Genomic DNA, 15424 nt, shown 5'->3' on the forward strand with positions numbered 1-15424 from the left:
CAGTTTTTTTAAGCTTTTGTATGAATTATTTTCAGATATTCCAATAATTTATCACGCAGCTTGTTTCTTTTAATTTCTGGAAAGTTTTTTGTTTTTGTCTTAGTTTTATAGAATTTTAGAAGGCTATGGAACGTATCCCACCTTTTGCAAGGCAAGTACATAATATCTTTTTTTTATACGTATTCACTGCGTAAAACAAGTCCTTACTATATATATATATATATATATATATATATATATATATATATATATATATATACGAGTATATATGTATATATTTATACGTATATTCATATTTAACTTTTAAATTATCCGTGGATCAAAAAATGAATGAACATGTTTTTAAAAAATAATCTTTTATTATTAAAGACAAAGTGAAAATACCCATTTAATAAAATATTATATAATTGATATCTATTTTTAATGTCTTTTTGAACATTTTAATTTTAAAATTATGTTTTAGCTTCATATATATTATATTATATTAGTGTATATTGTTTCACTAAAATATAAATAACCTTTTATAATATAATTTACTTTTCATCAAACTTCCCATTTAATAAAACTTGTGATTTAATCAGATACATGTATGCCGTGTAGTATGAGATACTATGTGGCTTATTTTGCAGGGCGACCTTGTTTGTTTACAATAATACCTGATTATATGACATTGAAGAGTCTGAATTTTTATTACAGGTATATTTACAAGCATCATGCCTTTAATTAGCAGATATTAAAATAGGCCTTGTTTACCTTAACATACAACTAAATCGGTCCAAGTACCTTGATATATCAAACTTTTTGATAACATAAAGGAAAAAAATATTGTCACATTGTTACAGACTACAGTGTCTTGAATTTAAGAATCGAAAAAAATCCGATAAATTAACAGTAATTGAAAAAGATATATTCCACATAGAAGACTTTACTACATTAGTATGAAAAATGAATCGTCCTGCTCTAAGGGTGTGCTAAGGACGGTCGATATTAAGTAGGACTCCATGTAGGACGAACGGCAACTTTAGATAGGGTCAGAAATCAACCCCGCCCTTTTGTTCCACTTACAGGGTAAATTAAACAAACATACTTATAAAACTCTCGTCTACACTCTTATAAAATATTTATTCGACCCTTTATGGAGTATTAGTCTGATCCCTGCGGAGCGTAGGATTCTATGTAGCGTATACATGAAACCCTGGGACTTCTTATCCCGTGAAATCCATAACTTCGCAAATGTTGTCACAATTATCAAGAAAATCAAAACTCTCAACATAAACTTTACCCTCAGAACTATCAACAACCCCCATTCCATCACCCAAGACCTCCTAAAAAGTTCCTGCTCTTATCTAGGCCATGTAAGATCCCGGAGAGACCACAAGATAAAAAACTTCATATTCCGTCCATTTTAATGCTTGCATTGACGAACTCCCAGGTGAATACGCTGACATCCTCGAAGCTACACCACTAGCTTACCGTACATACCTATAGCCAAATGCTTTTCCTTACCACAGACATGCGGAGATTGCCCCGAAATATCTTCGTCGGACCTCCGGCCGATAACAGAACATTGTGCTTGCCAGAACTTCCGGGGTCGGAAGGGTTTGCCTAGGCAACTGACGAAACTTAAATAACATCGAAATGGTAGCGTTCATCACTGTCAAGCTATCACAAACACATTCACACTGGGCTACCTGTGGCAAACCACGTTTCGAAAGGTGACGAGGCCTGGCCGTTAACGCAAACATCCAATAACAAAATTTTAGTGCAATACACACTAGCGCTGAAGTTGAATATGGACGTAAAAACGGCTTGCAGGAACAATAATAACTAGAGACTCGTTCCTTGTCAGATCTAGCTCAAAACACATACACTACAGTCTGTAAAAGAACATCTCATCCAGGCAAGCCTTTCACCTCTGATTCAAGAATTGACTTCATCTCAAAAGCAGCCAAGATGCTTTGCCACACACTCCACTACCACATTATATTCTTCGGGCTGTTCTTGCTTTACAAACAACACATTCAAAGCTAACCGGAAGAGGATCGAAAGATTCTAAACGGGTTCTCACACATGTTTCTCCTTTTCGAAATAAAAAATCCCTTACCTCTTCCTCCTCTCTATCTCTCTCACACACAAACACAAAATATACATAGGTACACATATGTACATATACACTATACCCATTCAGCAAATCACTAGACAGTCTCACTACAACAGCCGTAATACAATATTTTCATGAGATGTACAGCACAGGGAACACGTGCTACCAGAGTAGTGCCCCAAGGAGATGGTAAGCTTTAAAAGAGCTTAGTAGCTTTACATCAACAATTAATTCAGAAAAAAAATTCATAATAGCTTCAACGTTAAATTGGATATGTTTAGAGCACAATTTGACATCCAATTTTACCATTATTGAGTTCACGAGTTAAATTTATAAAGAAACTGATAGAATAGAACCCTTTATAATAGTTTTGATTATTCCTATTGCTTACAATAAGTAGATAACGTCTTTAGTTTAATTCTAAATATCTTTTTAAGGTCCACGAAACATAGATATGCCGGTTTGTTGTATTCTAATAATTTCTTTTACACTTACCTCATTATAAATATAACATCGGTGCATAATCTTCCTGACCTAAAACTTTGTTGGTTTTCTTCTAGTGTTATAATTTTATTCAGTATATTTGTTATCGCTTTGGTTGTTCATTTTAGTGTTGTGTTTAATAATTTAATTCCTCTGTAATTTTCCGGGTCCCATTGGTCTCCCTTTATGATAAGAGGTATTAGGATGCTTGATCTTCATTCTTGAGGAATTCTGTTTTGTTCTATTATTTTTTGGATTTGTTTTAGTAGTTGTTTTGTCAGATCGGGTTTTCCGTACTTTAGAAGTTTGTTTGGTATTCTATCTTCTCCTGGCGATGTTCTGGTTTTTTTAATTTCCTTAATGCTTCCTTTACCTACTCCTCCTTAATATTTAATTCTTCGTTTGCCGTTACCTCTGGTATTGGTGGTTCATTGTCGTCACCTTTAGCAAATAGAGAACGAAAGTAGTTTGCCCATGTTTCCTTCTGAATGTATTTCGGTTTTATTAGTATTTATATTAACACTATTTTAATAGTTTTTTATTATTTACAAACATTGTAGCATCAACCTCTGGGGTTATTAGCGACATAAATACATATAACTAAGATAATTTACTTATAAATATTAAATTTTGTTAAGTATATTAATGTCTTTAAGAATTATACCAAATGTTCAATTTTACGTTTTTCTCCTAAAATTTCACTTGTTGATCCGATGATGTGGTTGGTCTGTCTCTGCATTTGGTATCTTGGACACTCTACAAGGACATGCTTAACACTAACTGAAACATTACAATTGTCACGTAAAGTAGGATTAGTGTGGCCAATTATATGCCCATATAAAGGTCGGGTGTGTCCTAGACGAAGTTCTGTTGAAAATTTGATCTTTCCACGGTTTTACATATGTTTTCATTTCGTGAAGTTTTCAACCTTCACTTTAATAAATAATTTTAAGTCATTTAGCACTACATTTCTTACTTCACTCGCGGTTTCACTGTTTCTTGCTTGTTGGACAATGCGGTCCGCTTCTGCGTTCTCTTGAAGTCAAATGTGTAAAGGAACCCTTAGAAATTGTACAGTATAGTTTCTGTTTTGTATGGTAGTTAGTTTTTTTTGGAATTAGGAGAGCAATTTGGATGTGTTGCAGCTGGTTAATGGTATTATTGGAACTGAGGAAATCGGAAATTATAAGAGCTTTTGATATAATACCGGAGTTAATATAAGTGAGAGCTTGGTAGATGTCATATAGCTCGCCGGTTATATTTAGGTGCAATACTTGAAGTAATGACAGCTGCCCGGATGTTTCGGTGTATTTGAGGATGTGTCAGATTGAGGAATGCTTATTGTCCAAAGAGGGAAAATTCTTATGAAGTTGGAATAGGTACTTGGTATCGGAATTTGCAAAGCCATTAGAGTATGCCTTACTCTTTCGTAGAATGGTGGTTTCAGATTACTATTTTCAGAATATATGTTTTTAAAACGATCAGTGGATGTGTTGTATTGTAGTAATTTGAATGTTTATTTTGCTTTTAATTCAATGTTAAACTCCTGGGATGTATTTGAGATTTCTGAGTTGTTTTGTCAGTTTCTTTTTTAACTTTGTACATTTCAAGTTTAGTGGACGCTCAGATGTACATAAATGGATTTTGGATAAAAGTTGTATAAATGCTTAAGTGTCTGGGGTATATTTATTTGTAACATTGATAAGATCTTTAGCTCCTTGAATGTTTTCAAATAAATCAACTGTTTATTCGGAGGTTAATATTTGTTTTTAGGAATCGAATAATTCTTTAATTGGTTGTATTAGGGTTTCTAAAGACACTTTGATTTGGCTTTAAAAATACATTGTCACTAGTTGATATCTCAATGTGGGGTGTTATTGCTTCAGATATAGTTTGTTTGGAGGATGATTTTGTTGTATTCTCCTCGTTAAATATGCTACATTCTTGGGGTGCCGGATAGTCTTTATTTTCATTAAGCGAGCTAAAATTATTGTGTAGACTGTAAGATGACTATTTAGTAATGCTTATGTACGATGATATGGTTGGTGAAGTAGATTTATTTGTTTTAGATATTTCTGATATTGCATTAACTGTAGTCGATGTATCATGCGTTATTAAGTGACTTGTAGATGATGTTTCTTCAGGTTTTTTGTAATTACCTTTGATGATAAAAACTGGTGTCGGTAAATGGCTGGTATAATATATGTACTGTGTTTCTAAGATACTGTGATCACGGATTACTTTATTAATAATAAAATATGTACTCACAGATCTTTCTGTGATTCAAAATGAACTAATACTATAACACTGTATGATGGTGCAGTGTAAGAATTTTACGATTATTATTACTATATAAATTTCACAATTTGTCAGTATCGATTAAAAAGCGTCTATTCTTATTCGATATCGGCACCGGACTCTTCTATTTTAATAGTTTAAAAGTTCCTTATGTTTTCTTTTTGAAATGTTTTTGTTAAAATTCATTAGCTCTACTATTTTCGTTTTGTGCTTATCTTTCAGTTTCCTTCTTTTTTCTCGTCATCAGAATTATTTATAATTGAAACAAATTTGCCAAGCTGTTTTCCTGCATTTTTTGAGAATATATATAGCTTCGGTTGGCCGTCTTGTGTATTTTGCCATAGTTTCATTAGTTTTGTGTAGCTTTTTACCACTTCTTTGCATTTTAGGGACCACCATGGTAAAGGTATATCATATTTTAGTTTTTTTGGTTTTCTATATGATTTTTTGCTCCTGTGTTGATTACTAATATGTAGGTATCTAAGTCATTAGGAGTAAGATCTAAATTTTCTCAGCTTGCATTTTTAATACTCAATTTCGATGAAGTTGTAGCAATATTAGGATTGTTGTGTTTTTACGCAATTTTATTGCGGGAGTGGTTACGTCCGTACAGTTACGGGATAATGACTCATTCTTAAGTTGAGAATAAAGTTGGATCACATAACAATATATCAATGGCAAACTCACCACCAGTTTAATGGTTAGACCTGGTGGATCTACCATCGTTTAAAAGATCTAGATGTTGCAAATAATCTAAATCTGTTAAACGATGTTTAAGAAGTCCAAATATTATGTTATGCAGACGACACCGCAATAATAGCCAAGACAGAAGACGAGCTTTAAATATTAACATACATTTTCAATACAACAGTCAAAAAATACAATATGATAATATCAGCAGAAAAAACAAAATGTATGACAACATCTAAATACCCACTCTGACGTAAAATCGAAATTAATGGAAAAATAATAAAGAGGGAAGCAAGGTTTAGATATCTGGATATAGACATAACTAGTTACGGGGATGTTGAAGAGGAGGTACGACAACAAAGCTTAAAACCAAGTTAAGCGGCGGAATCTCTTAATGACATAATCTGGGAGAACAAATACCTAAGACAAGATACAAAAACAAGAATCTATAAAGCAGCAATTAGACCTATATTAACATACACGGCGGAGACAAGACCTGACACATCTAAAACTAGACGACTATTAGAAATAACAGAGATGAAAATACTTCGACGAATATCTGGGAAAAGTCTGTTGGATAGGGAAAGAAGCAAAAACATAAAAAGAGCATGCAATATAGAACGGATAAATGGATGGGTGACAAAACGGAAACAGAAGTGGAACGAACACATTAGTAGAATGGAAAGGATTAAATAGTATGAATAGCACGAGATAAGCCACCAAATGGACGAAGAATTATTGGTAGATAAAGAAAAAGATGTTGCGATAATATAAACAATTTAGGAGGATAATATTAAAGAAGAAACAAGCTTTAAAGTCTACATACAGCAAGAAAGGAGAAGAAGATGATTTTGCCAATTAATTTTCGCAACATTTTGTTTAATACAATACACTTTGTAAAAAAAATTTAACTTAATCCAAGAACTTTATATTTATTTATCTATGAGAACTTACCATTAAAAAACTCCTTAATAACGTCTTCCATAAATCCTAAAAGCTTCACCTGCACTTCTGGGGTACATAGTATATAATCTGGTGATATACAAATCTGTCCGCAGTTTTGCAATTTGCCCCATAATATTCGTTTAGCCGTTGCTTTTAAATTAGCGGAACTGTCAACATATACAGGACTTTTTCCCCCTAGTTCTAAAGTTGTAGGCGTCAGATATTTACTTGCAGCTCTGTGAACAATTTTTCCCACCTATTAAATACACAAAATTAATTAATATTTCATCAAAAGATAGTCAATTTATTTTATACATGTGAAAATTGAATAAACCATAATTTTCCCAAAATTCGTTTTATAAAAAACTACTAAAAAATTGTACACCAAATTGTATGAATTGCAGTACAAGAACTTAACACATTGATGTAATAAAATAGTTATTTATGTACCAAGCGCATTGAGTAGATGTTTATGCCGAGGGCGACTATCTTAAAAACACGAGGGCCTCTGGCCCAATATATGCGAATGTTTTACATTCCAAGTTTCATAGTTCTGTTCGTAGCCTCTTTTCATATTTCAGAATAAGTATCCAATGACTTTCTTTCGAGAAATTTAGCAGTTATTGTGTTTTTCAACTCATGACGTGGAGATCCATTGGCTTAACCTTTAACGTGGATGGACCAATGATTAGTCTGTCTAGATGTTTTTTCTTGATACTGGTTTTATTGCAGATATAAAGAAGCCAGTTTTTTTCAGTGCTGATACATCTGCTCTCTTAGTTATGTTCGTCAACCTGTGACTTTCTGCTTTCCAGACTAATTACCATTCTTCGACAGTAAAACTTTTCTTAGAGGATACTGTTAGCAGAAGATAGCTGAATCCTGACTTTTTAACTGTATTGTTTTTTTAACCCAGTGCCAGTATGGTGGGGTATGACATACCCCAGTGAGTTTAAAATTAGCGCCAATATTTTTATCGGTGATAAAATGAATTAACGGAAACAATAGATGTGAAAAAGGGACTACGCCAGGGAGACGCTCTATCATGCATCTTGTTAAACATCGTACTCGAGAAAATACTGAGGGACACAACAGTCAATACAGGAGGAACAATCATTAATAAAAGCGTGCAAATACTAGCATTTGCAGATGATGTTGACATAACCGCAAGATCAAGAAGAGAAATGATAGAGGCATACAACAAATAGAACGAGCTGCACAAAATAGTGGTCTTAAAATCAATCAGACCAAAACAAAATATATGCAAGTAAGTAAAAACGCAGCAATAAGGCAGCCACAAAATATAACAATAGGAGAATACAACATAGAGGGGGTAAAAAACTTTATATACTTGGGATCCCTAGTCACGTCTGATAATAACGTTACGGAGGAAGTGAAGAGGCGAATATTTATTGCAAATAAATGTTACCATGGCTTAATTAGACACCTAAGATCAGATAACGTCGCAAGAAAGACAAAATGCCAAATATATAAAACCCTAATAAGACCGGTACTCACATATGGCTCAGAAACCTGGACACTCACTAAAAGAGAGGAAACGTTGTTAGCCACCTTTGAAAGAAAAATCTTGCGACACATATATAAGGGCACAAAAGAAAACGGAATATGGCGAAGACGATACAACTCTGAACTATACAAAATATACCAGGATCCGGATATTATAACATTCATCAAAATAGGACAGCTACGTTGGAAAGAACGAATGGAAGAAGGCGAAATACCAAACAAAATATTCAAACAGATGCCAGTAGGAAAAAAAACAAGAGAAAGACCGAAACTGAGATACTTAGAACAAATAGAAAATGATATAACAACCTTAAAAATAAAAAACTGGAGAAAAAAAGCACGAAACAGATCAGAATGGAGAAGAATCCTGGAACAGGCCAAGACCCAAAAAGGGTTGTCGAGCCAGTGATGATGATGATGATTTTTATCGGTAAATTAGCGCGACAGGCATTTTAGTACCTTTCGTTAGAACTTTGAAGGAGATCTCGCAGTTGTTGATTTACTTTAGAAGTGAACGCACGCTTTTTTGATACAAACGTCGTTGGTGTATCATATACCCCACCACACAGGTAAGTTAATATATTTATGGTAGTATTGTTTGAGTGGGGCATTCACATTTTTATATAATTTCCGTTAAAAATGTTTATTTTTAATGAAAATGTGAAATTTTGTACATAAATTATTTATGTTTTTGGTCTAGATTATGGCTCATCGATATGAACGGGAGCAGGCGAGGCTTCAAGCTTTATGGGACGATTCTTAAGACGATGATATAGTAATTGGATCTGCAAGCGAGCACGAATCCGACAATGAAACAACAGTAGCCACAACTCTGACATCGAGGAAGATGCTATTGATTTAGAACAGTCGGTGGCTGATAAGAAATCGAAAATGAACTTTTGGGGCAAGGATAGGAGAGTCAAAAGAAACATTACGTAGGTAATGACACTAAATGGTCTTTACAATGCTTTCCTATAAATCTAAGAACACGCTCAGTAAATATCATTACGCATTTACCAGGTGTAAAACGAAATGCAAAAATGACGAAAACTCCCGTGGAATGTTTCAATTTACTTTTTACACCTAGTATGATGGATGATGTCGTAACTTGGATTAATATAAAAATAAGAAGAAAGTCCACTTGCTACGATGAAAACCATCAGTATGTAGTTCGCGAAACCAATGCAACTGAAATAAGAACATTGTTTGGACTATTGTACTTGGCTGGGGTGTTCAAGTCTGCTCGGCTTAATGTAGAAGATCTTTGGTCTACCGATGGAACCGGAATAAGCTTATTTAGAGAGACGATGTCTTTACAACGAGTTATTTTTTTAGTCTTGTCTACGTTTTGACACTATATAAAATCGACAAGAAAGAAAAAAACTCGATAAGATGACTGCAATTGGGGAGCAATTTTCAAAAAATTTGTGCAAAATAGCCAAGACGTCTATACGCCAAGCGAATACCTTACTATTGATGAAAAGCTAGAGGCATTTAGAGGCCGCTGTGGTTTTCGCCAGTATATGCCGAAAAAGCCTGCACGATACGGACTAAAGATATTCGCTCTCGTTGATGCAAAATCATATTATATTTTGAATTTAGAACTATACGTGGGATTGCATCCAGAGGAACCCTTCCAATTAAGCAATAAACCTGACGTCTCCGACTTGTAACTCCGATATCTGGAACCAAACGAAATGTAACATTCGATAATTGGTTCACGAGTTATGAGCTGATGCTGAAGCTTTTAAAAGATCATCAACTGAAGTCTACTGAAACATCTAGGAACAGGCCAGTATATTCCTCAAAATTCGGATTTCAAGAGAGTATAACGTTAGTTTCACATGTACCAAAAAAAGGAAAAGTAGTTCTTCTAACGTCAAGTTTACACCATACTCCTGATATTGGCGATAATACTGGCGAAAGTTAGAAGACAGAAATAATTTCTTTTTATAATGCTACAAAATGTGGGGTAGATGTGGTAGATGAATTGTCGGCTTCATACGATGTTTCACGTACCTAATAGCAAAAGGTTGCCCATTACAATTTTTTATACGATACTCAACTGTGCAGGTATAAATGCTAGAGTAATTTATCAACAAAATACTGGCGATTTTCAGTCAAAACGAAGGGAATTTTTGAAATTATTAGCAATACAGTTACTAACAGAATACAAACAAATTCGGTCTACCAACTTAAAACTTCCCCGAAATTTACAAGTCCATCCTGAAGGAACTGTAACAAATGATGAAGTGCAATCAGGTAAACGAATGAAAGTAGCCAAAAAATGTAATGTTTGCCCGAGAAAAAATGACAGAAAGACCTTTTATAATTGTGTGATTTGTAAAAAAGCTATATGTTTAGAGCATTCAGTGGTGCGTTGTGATTTTTGCTATTTAGCTAAAAACAATTACAATGTATTCTGTATGTTATGGTTTTTCCAAACATTTATTTATTTTTACTAGTTCTCTGATCTTTTTTTTATAATCGAGAAAAAATGAGTGTGACGTTTTTTTATGCTGTAAAATGAGACTTTTTTGGAATATTTAAGTATTTAGTTTGCAATTTGTTTCTAAACACTAGTTCCTTTTGATTTAAGTTTGTTATATGTTGAAATATAAATCACAATATAAATTTTTTAAAAATGTGTTATTTTTATTTCAATTTTTTTTAAATTTTGGGTATCTGATACCCTACCACACAGGTTTTTACATTTTAGTCTACCACACTGGCGCCGGGTTAAATAAACCCTATTCGCTTTTAATTTTTAAATTTATTGTACAGGTTATTATAAATATATTATTTATTTATATTTTAGAAATCCCAAAGACAATTTTTTTCCTAATGATAATAAATACATACCTCTGTCGATCCTGTGTAAAATATGTAATCGAATCTCTGTTCCAGCAACTCAGTTGTTTCTTTTGGACCGCCTGTGTAAATGGGATAGCAGTTGGTATCAATATACTTTGGTAAATATTTAGCGATGAGATTTGCAGTAGCTTGTGCTACTTCTGAAGGTTTAATAATAACACAGTTACCAGCAGCGATGGCACCTGAAATAAAAATAGAAGAGATTAAAAATTTGTATATTTTTTATTTAAAAGGTACAGATTGATTAAATATCAAAATTTCTTAATTATTGTTAATAGTTTCGCTACTGACCTAATTCATATTTTATTGTTACTTTTTATACCCAATATAGTAATACCCAGAAAGCAAAAAACTGGTTTTCACATAATGGGCTAAAGCTAAATGAAGAGAAAAATCAGAATTTGATTTTTAGTTCTGATTGGAAGTATATCTTAAGAAATAGTGTTAAACTATTAGGAATCTTTCTAGACGATAATTTGGATTGGAGTGCTCATATAGATTACCTAAGTTCTAGACTTGCTGCAAGTATATTTTTAATACGCAACTTAGTTTATATGATTCCTAAAAATACCCTTAGAATGTGCTACTTTGCACTATTTCATAGCCATTTACAGTACGGAATAACTATTTGGGGTAATTCTTCTTACGCAGATCGAATTTTTAAATTACAAAAAAGAGTAGTGAGGATACTTGCAAGCGCAGAGTATAGGGAACACTGGAAACCTTTATTTCTGGATTTAGGTATTATGCCACTACCTTCACTCTATATATATGAGACGCTGATTGAAATTCATGACAACAAAGGTAAGTTTAACATAAACTCCAACGTCCATGATTACGATACAAGATCTAGAGATGCTATTAGAGCACAACGTTTTAGGTTGACAAAGAGCATAAAATATTCGACTGATGTTAGTTTGTATAACTTTTTGCCAGATGAAGTAAAAAGTCTTCACTTGTTATCGTTTAAGCTTAAAATCAAATCACACTTTTTGAAACATTGTTTCTATTCAAAAACGGAGTACATAAGTACAGCTTTTACACAATAGTACTAGTTTGCTCAGGATAGTTGCCTATTATAATTATATTTCATGTTTTTTATAATTCCACAAAGTGTGTTTGTCGTTTTTTTTAATTGTTAACATTAAATTCTAACTTAAACTTAAATAGTATTGTCACTATTCCTTTGACTTGTCAAAAACAAAACTATTTTTGTATATTGATTAAATAAATTCTATTCTATTCTATTCTACCTTTCAATTAAATAAAATGTAGACAATGTATTCCAAAGAATAACAACATGGCATAATCTATGAAGTCTGTGAAGGGAACGTGTACGGTTATTATGTTCGAACACATCCTCTCTGTTTGCCTTAGGTTAAACACAGACAGGGCGGCTTTTACCGCGTCTGGAGTCGAGTTTTGGACGTAGAATGCTATGATGATGTCTCTAGAATCATCTAGTGAAAGTGAAGACGATTTGTTTTTCCTAATAAGTGCAAGTTTACTTCATATTAGATCAAAGAAGAAGAAATAAAGGAATGGTTTACTCGTTAGTTAACGAAATTAAAGATGACCCAGAAAAGCATCTTCTGAAATAAAACTGTGGGTAACCTCTTCCAAAGCACGTTTTTTCTTTATTTTATTCGAATATTAATTTGAGCGCATATCCCAAATTGCTGGCCGTGTGTGAATTTCGGTAATTAATTTATCGATGTCTATAGCTTCAACAATATATACAAAATTTGACAAACACTCACAAAAGTAATAAAATAAAACCGTTGCCAAACTGTCTGTGTTGAAGCAAAAGATATCTATTACTGATGTGGCGCTAGAAGTCATAAAACCACCGACGGCTAATGGTAATTAGCCTAGGCCGCGCGGCGGCCGACGCGGCGAGCTGATAAACGACGGCTGTTCTGTGTTGCACAACATAAGTACCATAGACGAGAGACCGCTTTCAACGCCGCAACAGCATCCTACGCGACGCACGCCGCCCTGTCTGTGTTTAACCTTAGAATAAAGATTTAGTCAGTAACTGAATTCCCTTTTATAAATCTGCATTGGTGTCTCCTATTGTTTGTTGTGACAATTATTCCAGTTTTATTTGTAGAGCTTTCGCTAATATTTTGTATACAGTATCTAATAATGCTAATTCCCTATAGTTTGCACTATTCTTTGTTTCCTTTTTTGTATATTGGTCCATTGCATTGCATTGGTCCATTATAAAGGAGTTTCTTCTGTTCCCCTTATTAGGTTCATTAGTTTCTGCATTTCTTCTAAGCTTTTTCCTTTCATATTTTATAAGTTTAGAATTTATTTCAGTATCTCCAGGACTTCCATCGTTTTTTAGGTTTGTAATTTCTGTTCTTGTTTCTTTCAGTGATGGAGGAGAGACAGCATTTAAATGTTTTTGTTTTTTTATTTCCTTTTAATCCGTCATTATGTCTTCTTCTTCTAAGTCCTCAAAATATTCATTCTACTAGCAAGCATCTTGTTTGCATCAGAAATCAGATCTCTTTGTTATCTTTTATCAAAAGTGTTTTTTTCTGTGTGTTCTTGATGTTACCACTTACGCGTGTATCTGTTATTATAAATAACATATTTATTTAATTTAATTTACTAATTAAAGGTGGTAAGAGGTGTGAGACAAGGGTGTATACTGTCACCAACCCTGTTTAATCTCTATTCCGAAGACGTAATGAATAGAACACTCTCTGAGCAATCCGTAGGTATTAAAATAAATGGTGTTAAATTAAACAATCTGAGATTTGCCGACGACACCGTTTTGATCGCAGAAACACTTGAAGAGCTACAGACATTGGTGAATAAGATAGCAGACTGCAGCGAAGAATATGGACTATCTTTGAACATAAAGAAAACTAAATTTATGGTAATATCGAAATCAACACAAAATGTCCAAAATATATATTTACACAATGAAATTATCGATCGAGTTAGCAAATACAAATATTTAGGCACTTTTATAAATGAAGACAACGATAGCTCAGCAGAAATCAAAATAAGAATAGAAAAAGCCAGATCCATATTCACTAAAATGAAGAGAGTGTTCCGCGGAAGAGATTTGAGCCTTGAAATGAAACTTCGCCTGATGAGATGTTACGTACTTTCTGTGCTGTTCTACGGAATGGAGTCATGGACGTTGAAAAAAATTGATACCAAAAAATTAGAGGTATTTGAACTGTGGATGTATCGCAGAATCCTGAAAATATCATGGACCGAGAGAGTCACAAATGTCGAGGTCTTGAGAAGAATGAATAAAGAAAAGGAAGTCATATTTACGATCAAAAAACGAAAACTGCAATACTTGGGACACATTACAAGAGGCGAAAGATATGAACTGCTTCGAATAATTATACAAGGGAAAATAGCAGGAAAAAGGTCCATAGGAAGAAGACGAAACTCCTGGCTAAAGAACCTACGGGAATGGTATAGCTGTAGCAACAACGAATTGTTTCGGTCAGCAGTTTCGAAAATACGTATAGCCCTGATGATCGCCACCCTTCAGAACGAAGATGGCATTTGAAGAAGAAGAATTTACTAATTTAAATAATATATTTATGTGGTCGTGCAAAACACTTTAGCAGTAAAAACCATTTTATATCTAAACAACAACTTATAAATAATTTATTAGTTTATATAATATTAACCTCTATACCGAAATTTCTGGTTATTAAAAAAGATGTTTATCAACGTACAGATTTATTTAGTATTTCCTTATTAATAATGTTAATAAATCTAATTTATTATTCGTGTAAGTTAAGTCACTCATAATGATTTAATAATTTGTTTTAAAATTATCTAAAAAAAATTAAAAGAATGTGTAGTTATCTGTTAATAACAGCAATTCAATTATAAAAATAGAAAATAACGTGTTTTTAGTACCAGCGTGCCTTATATTTTAATGTTCGTTAAGATGATTGATATCAATCATATTTTTTAAGTTGTTGATATTATTTTTAGCAACTACATGTTTATTATTTCAAGTTTTGGGTCCCCGCTAATAACAGTAATTAGTGGTATAAGACAGCCTTAAACCTGAATTAATACACAAATTATTTTTATTCTATATTCCCACAGTTACAAATTTTGTTCAACCATTTATTTATAAATTTAAAAGCCGGATTTATGGCAAAAGTATTTCCAATTTTCACAGTCAGGTTTTTTGCTCGTCGTCTTTTCCTTCTTTCTATCGGTTTTCACTTTATTTGTTTAGTTTGTTGGAGGATATTGTCTTGTTTGAAGTTCTGTATTTCACTACCTCTTGGAGGTATTTTTTTTAGTCAAAGTTTAGTAAGAGTCAGGTTGTCGTCTAATCGAATATCTACATTTGGATAGGTTTTACAGGGTAGTAAGGTCTAGTTTGGTCAGTTGGTCAGTAAGAGAGTGGTTTGCGTTGGCTTTAGCGCGTCTAGGACAGATGTCCAGCTATAGACATCTAGGAGGACATTTAAAAAGGTTCTTCTACGATGATATGGTTAATTT

The 15424-nt window shown here is 33.2% G+C and overlaps 2 protein-coding genes across 3 annotated transcripts in view; one reads left to right on the forward strand and one right to left on the reverse strand.

The window, feature by feature from the left end:
• The window catches only part of LOC140446197 (synaptotagmin-15-like), a 712326-nt gene that overhangs the window by 633001 nt on the left and 63901 nt on the right, over nucleotides 1-15424 (forward strand). The window lies entirely within an intron of this gene.
• LOC140445011 (aldehyde dehydrogenase, dimeric NADP-preferring-like) overlaps nucleotides 1-15424 on the reverse strand; it is a 67619-nt gene that overhangs the window by 9281 nt on the left and 42914 nt on the right. For both annotated transcript variants that reach the window (XM_072536790.1, XM_072536789.1), the window contains exons 2-3: nucleotides 10907-11100; nucleotides 6527-6773 (exon numbers count right to left, since the gene is read on the reverse strand). In XM_072536790.1, the coding sequence (XP_072392891.1) occupies nucleotides 6527-6773; nucleotides 10907-11100 (441 nt within the window). The remainder of the gene's footprint in view (nucleotides 1-6526; nucleotides 6774-10906; nucleotides 11101-15424) is intronic.

The sequence above is a fragment of the Diabrotica undecimpunctata genome, chromosome 7 (assembly GCF_040954645.1).
Source record: "Diabrotica undecimpunctata isolate CICGRU chromosome 7, icDiaUnde3, whole genome shotgun sequence".
Classification (NCBI taxonomy): domain Eukaryota; kingdom Metazoa; phylum Arthropoda; class Insecta; order Coleoptera; family Chrysomelidae; genus Diabrotica; species Diabrotica undecimpunctata.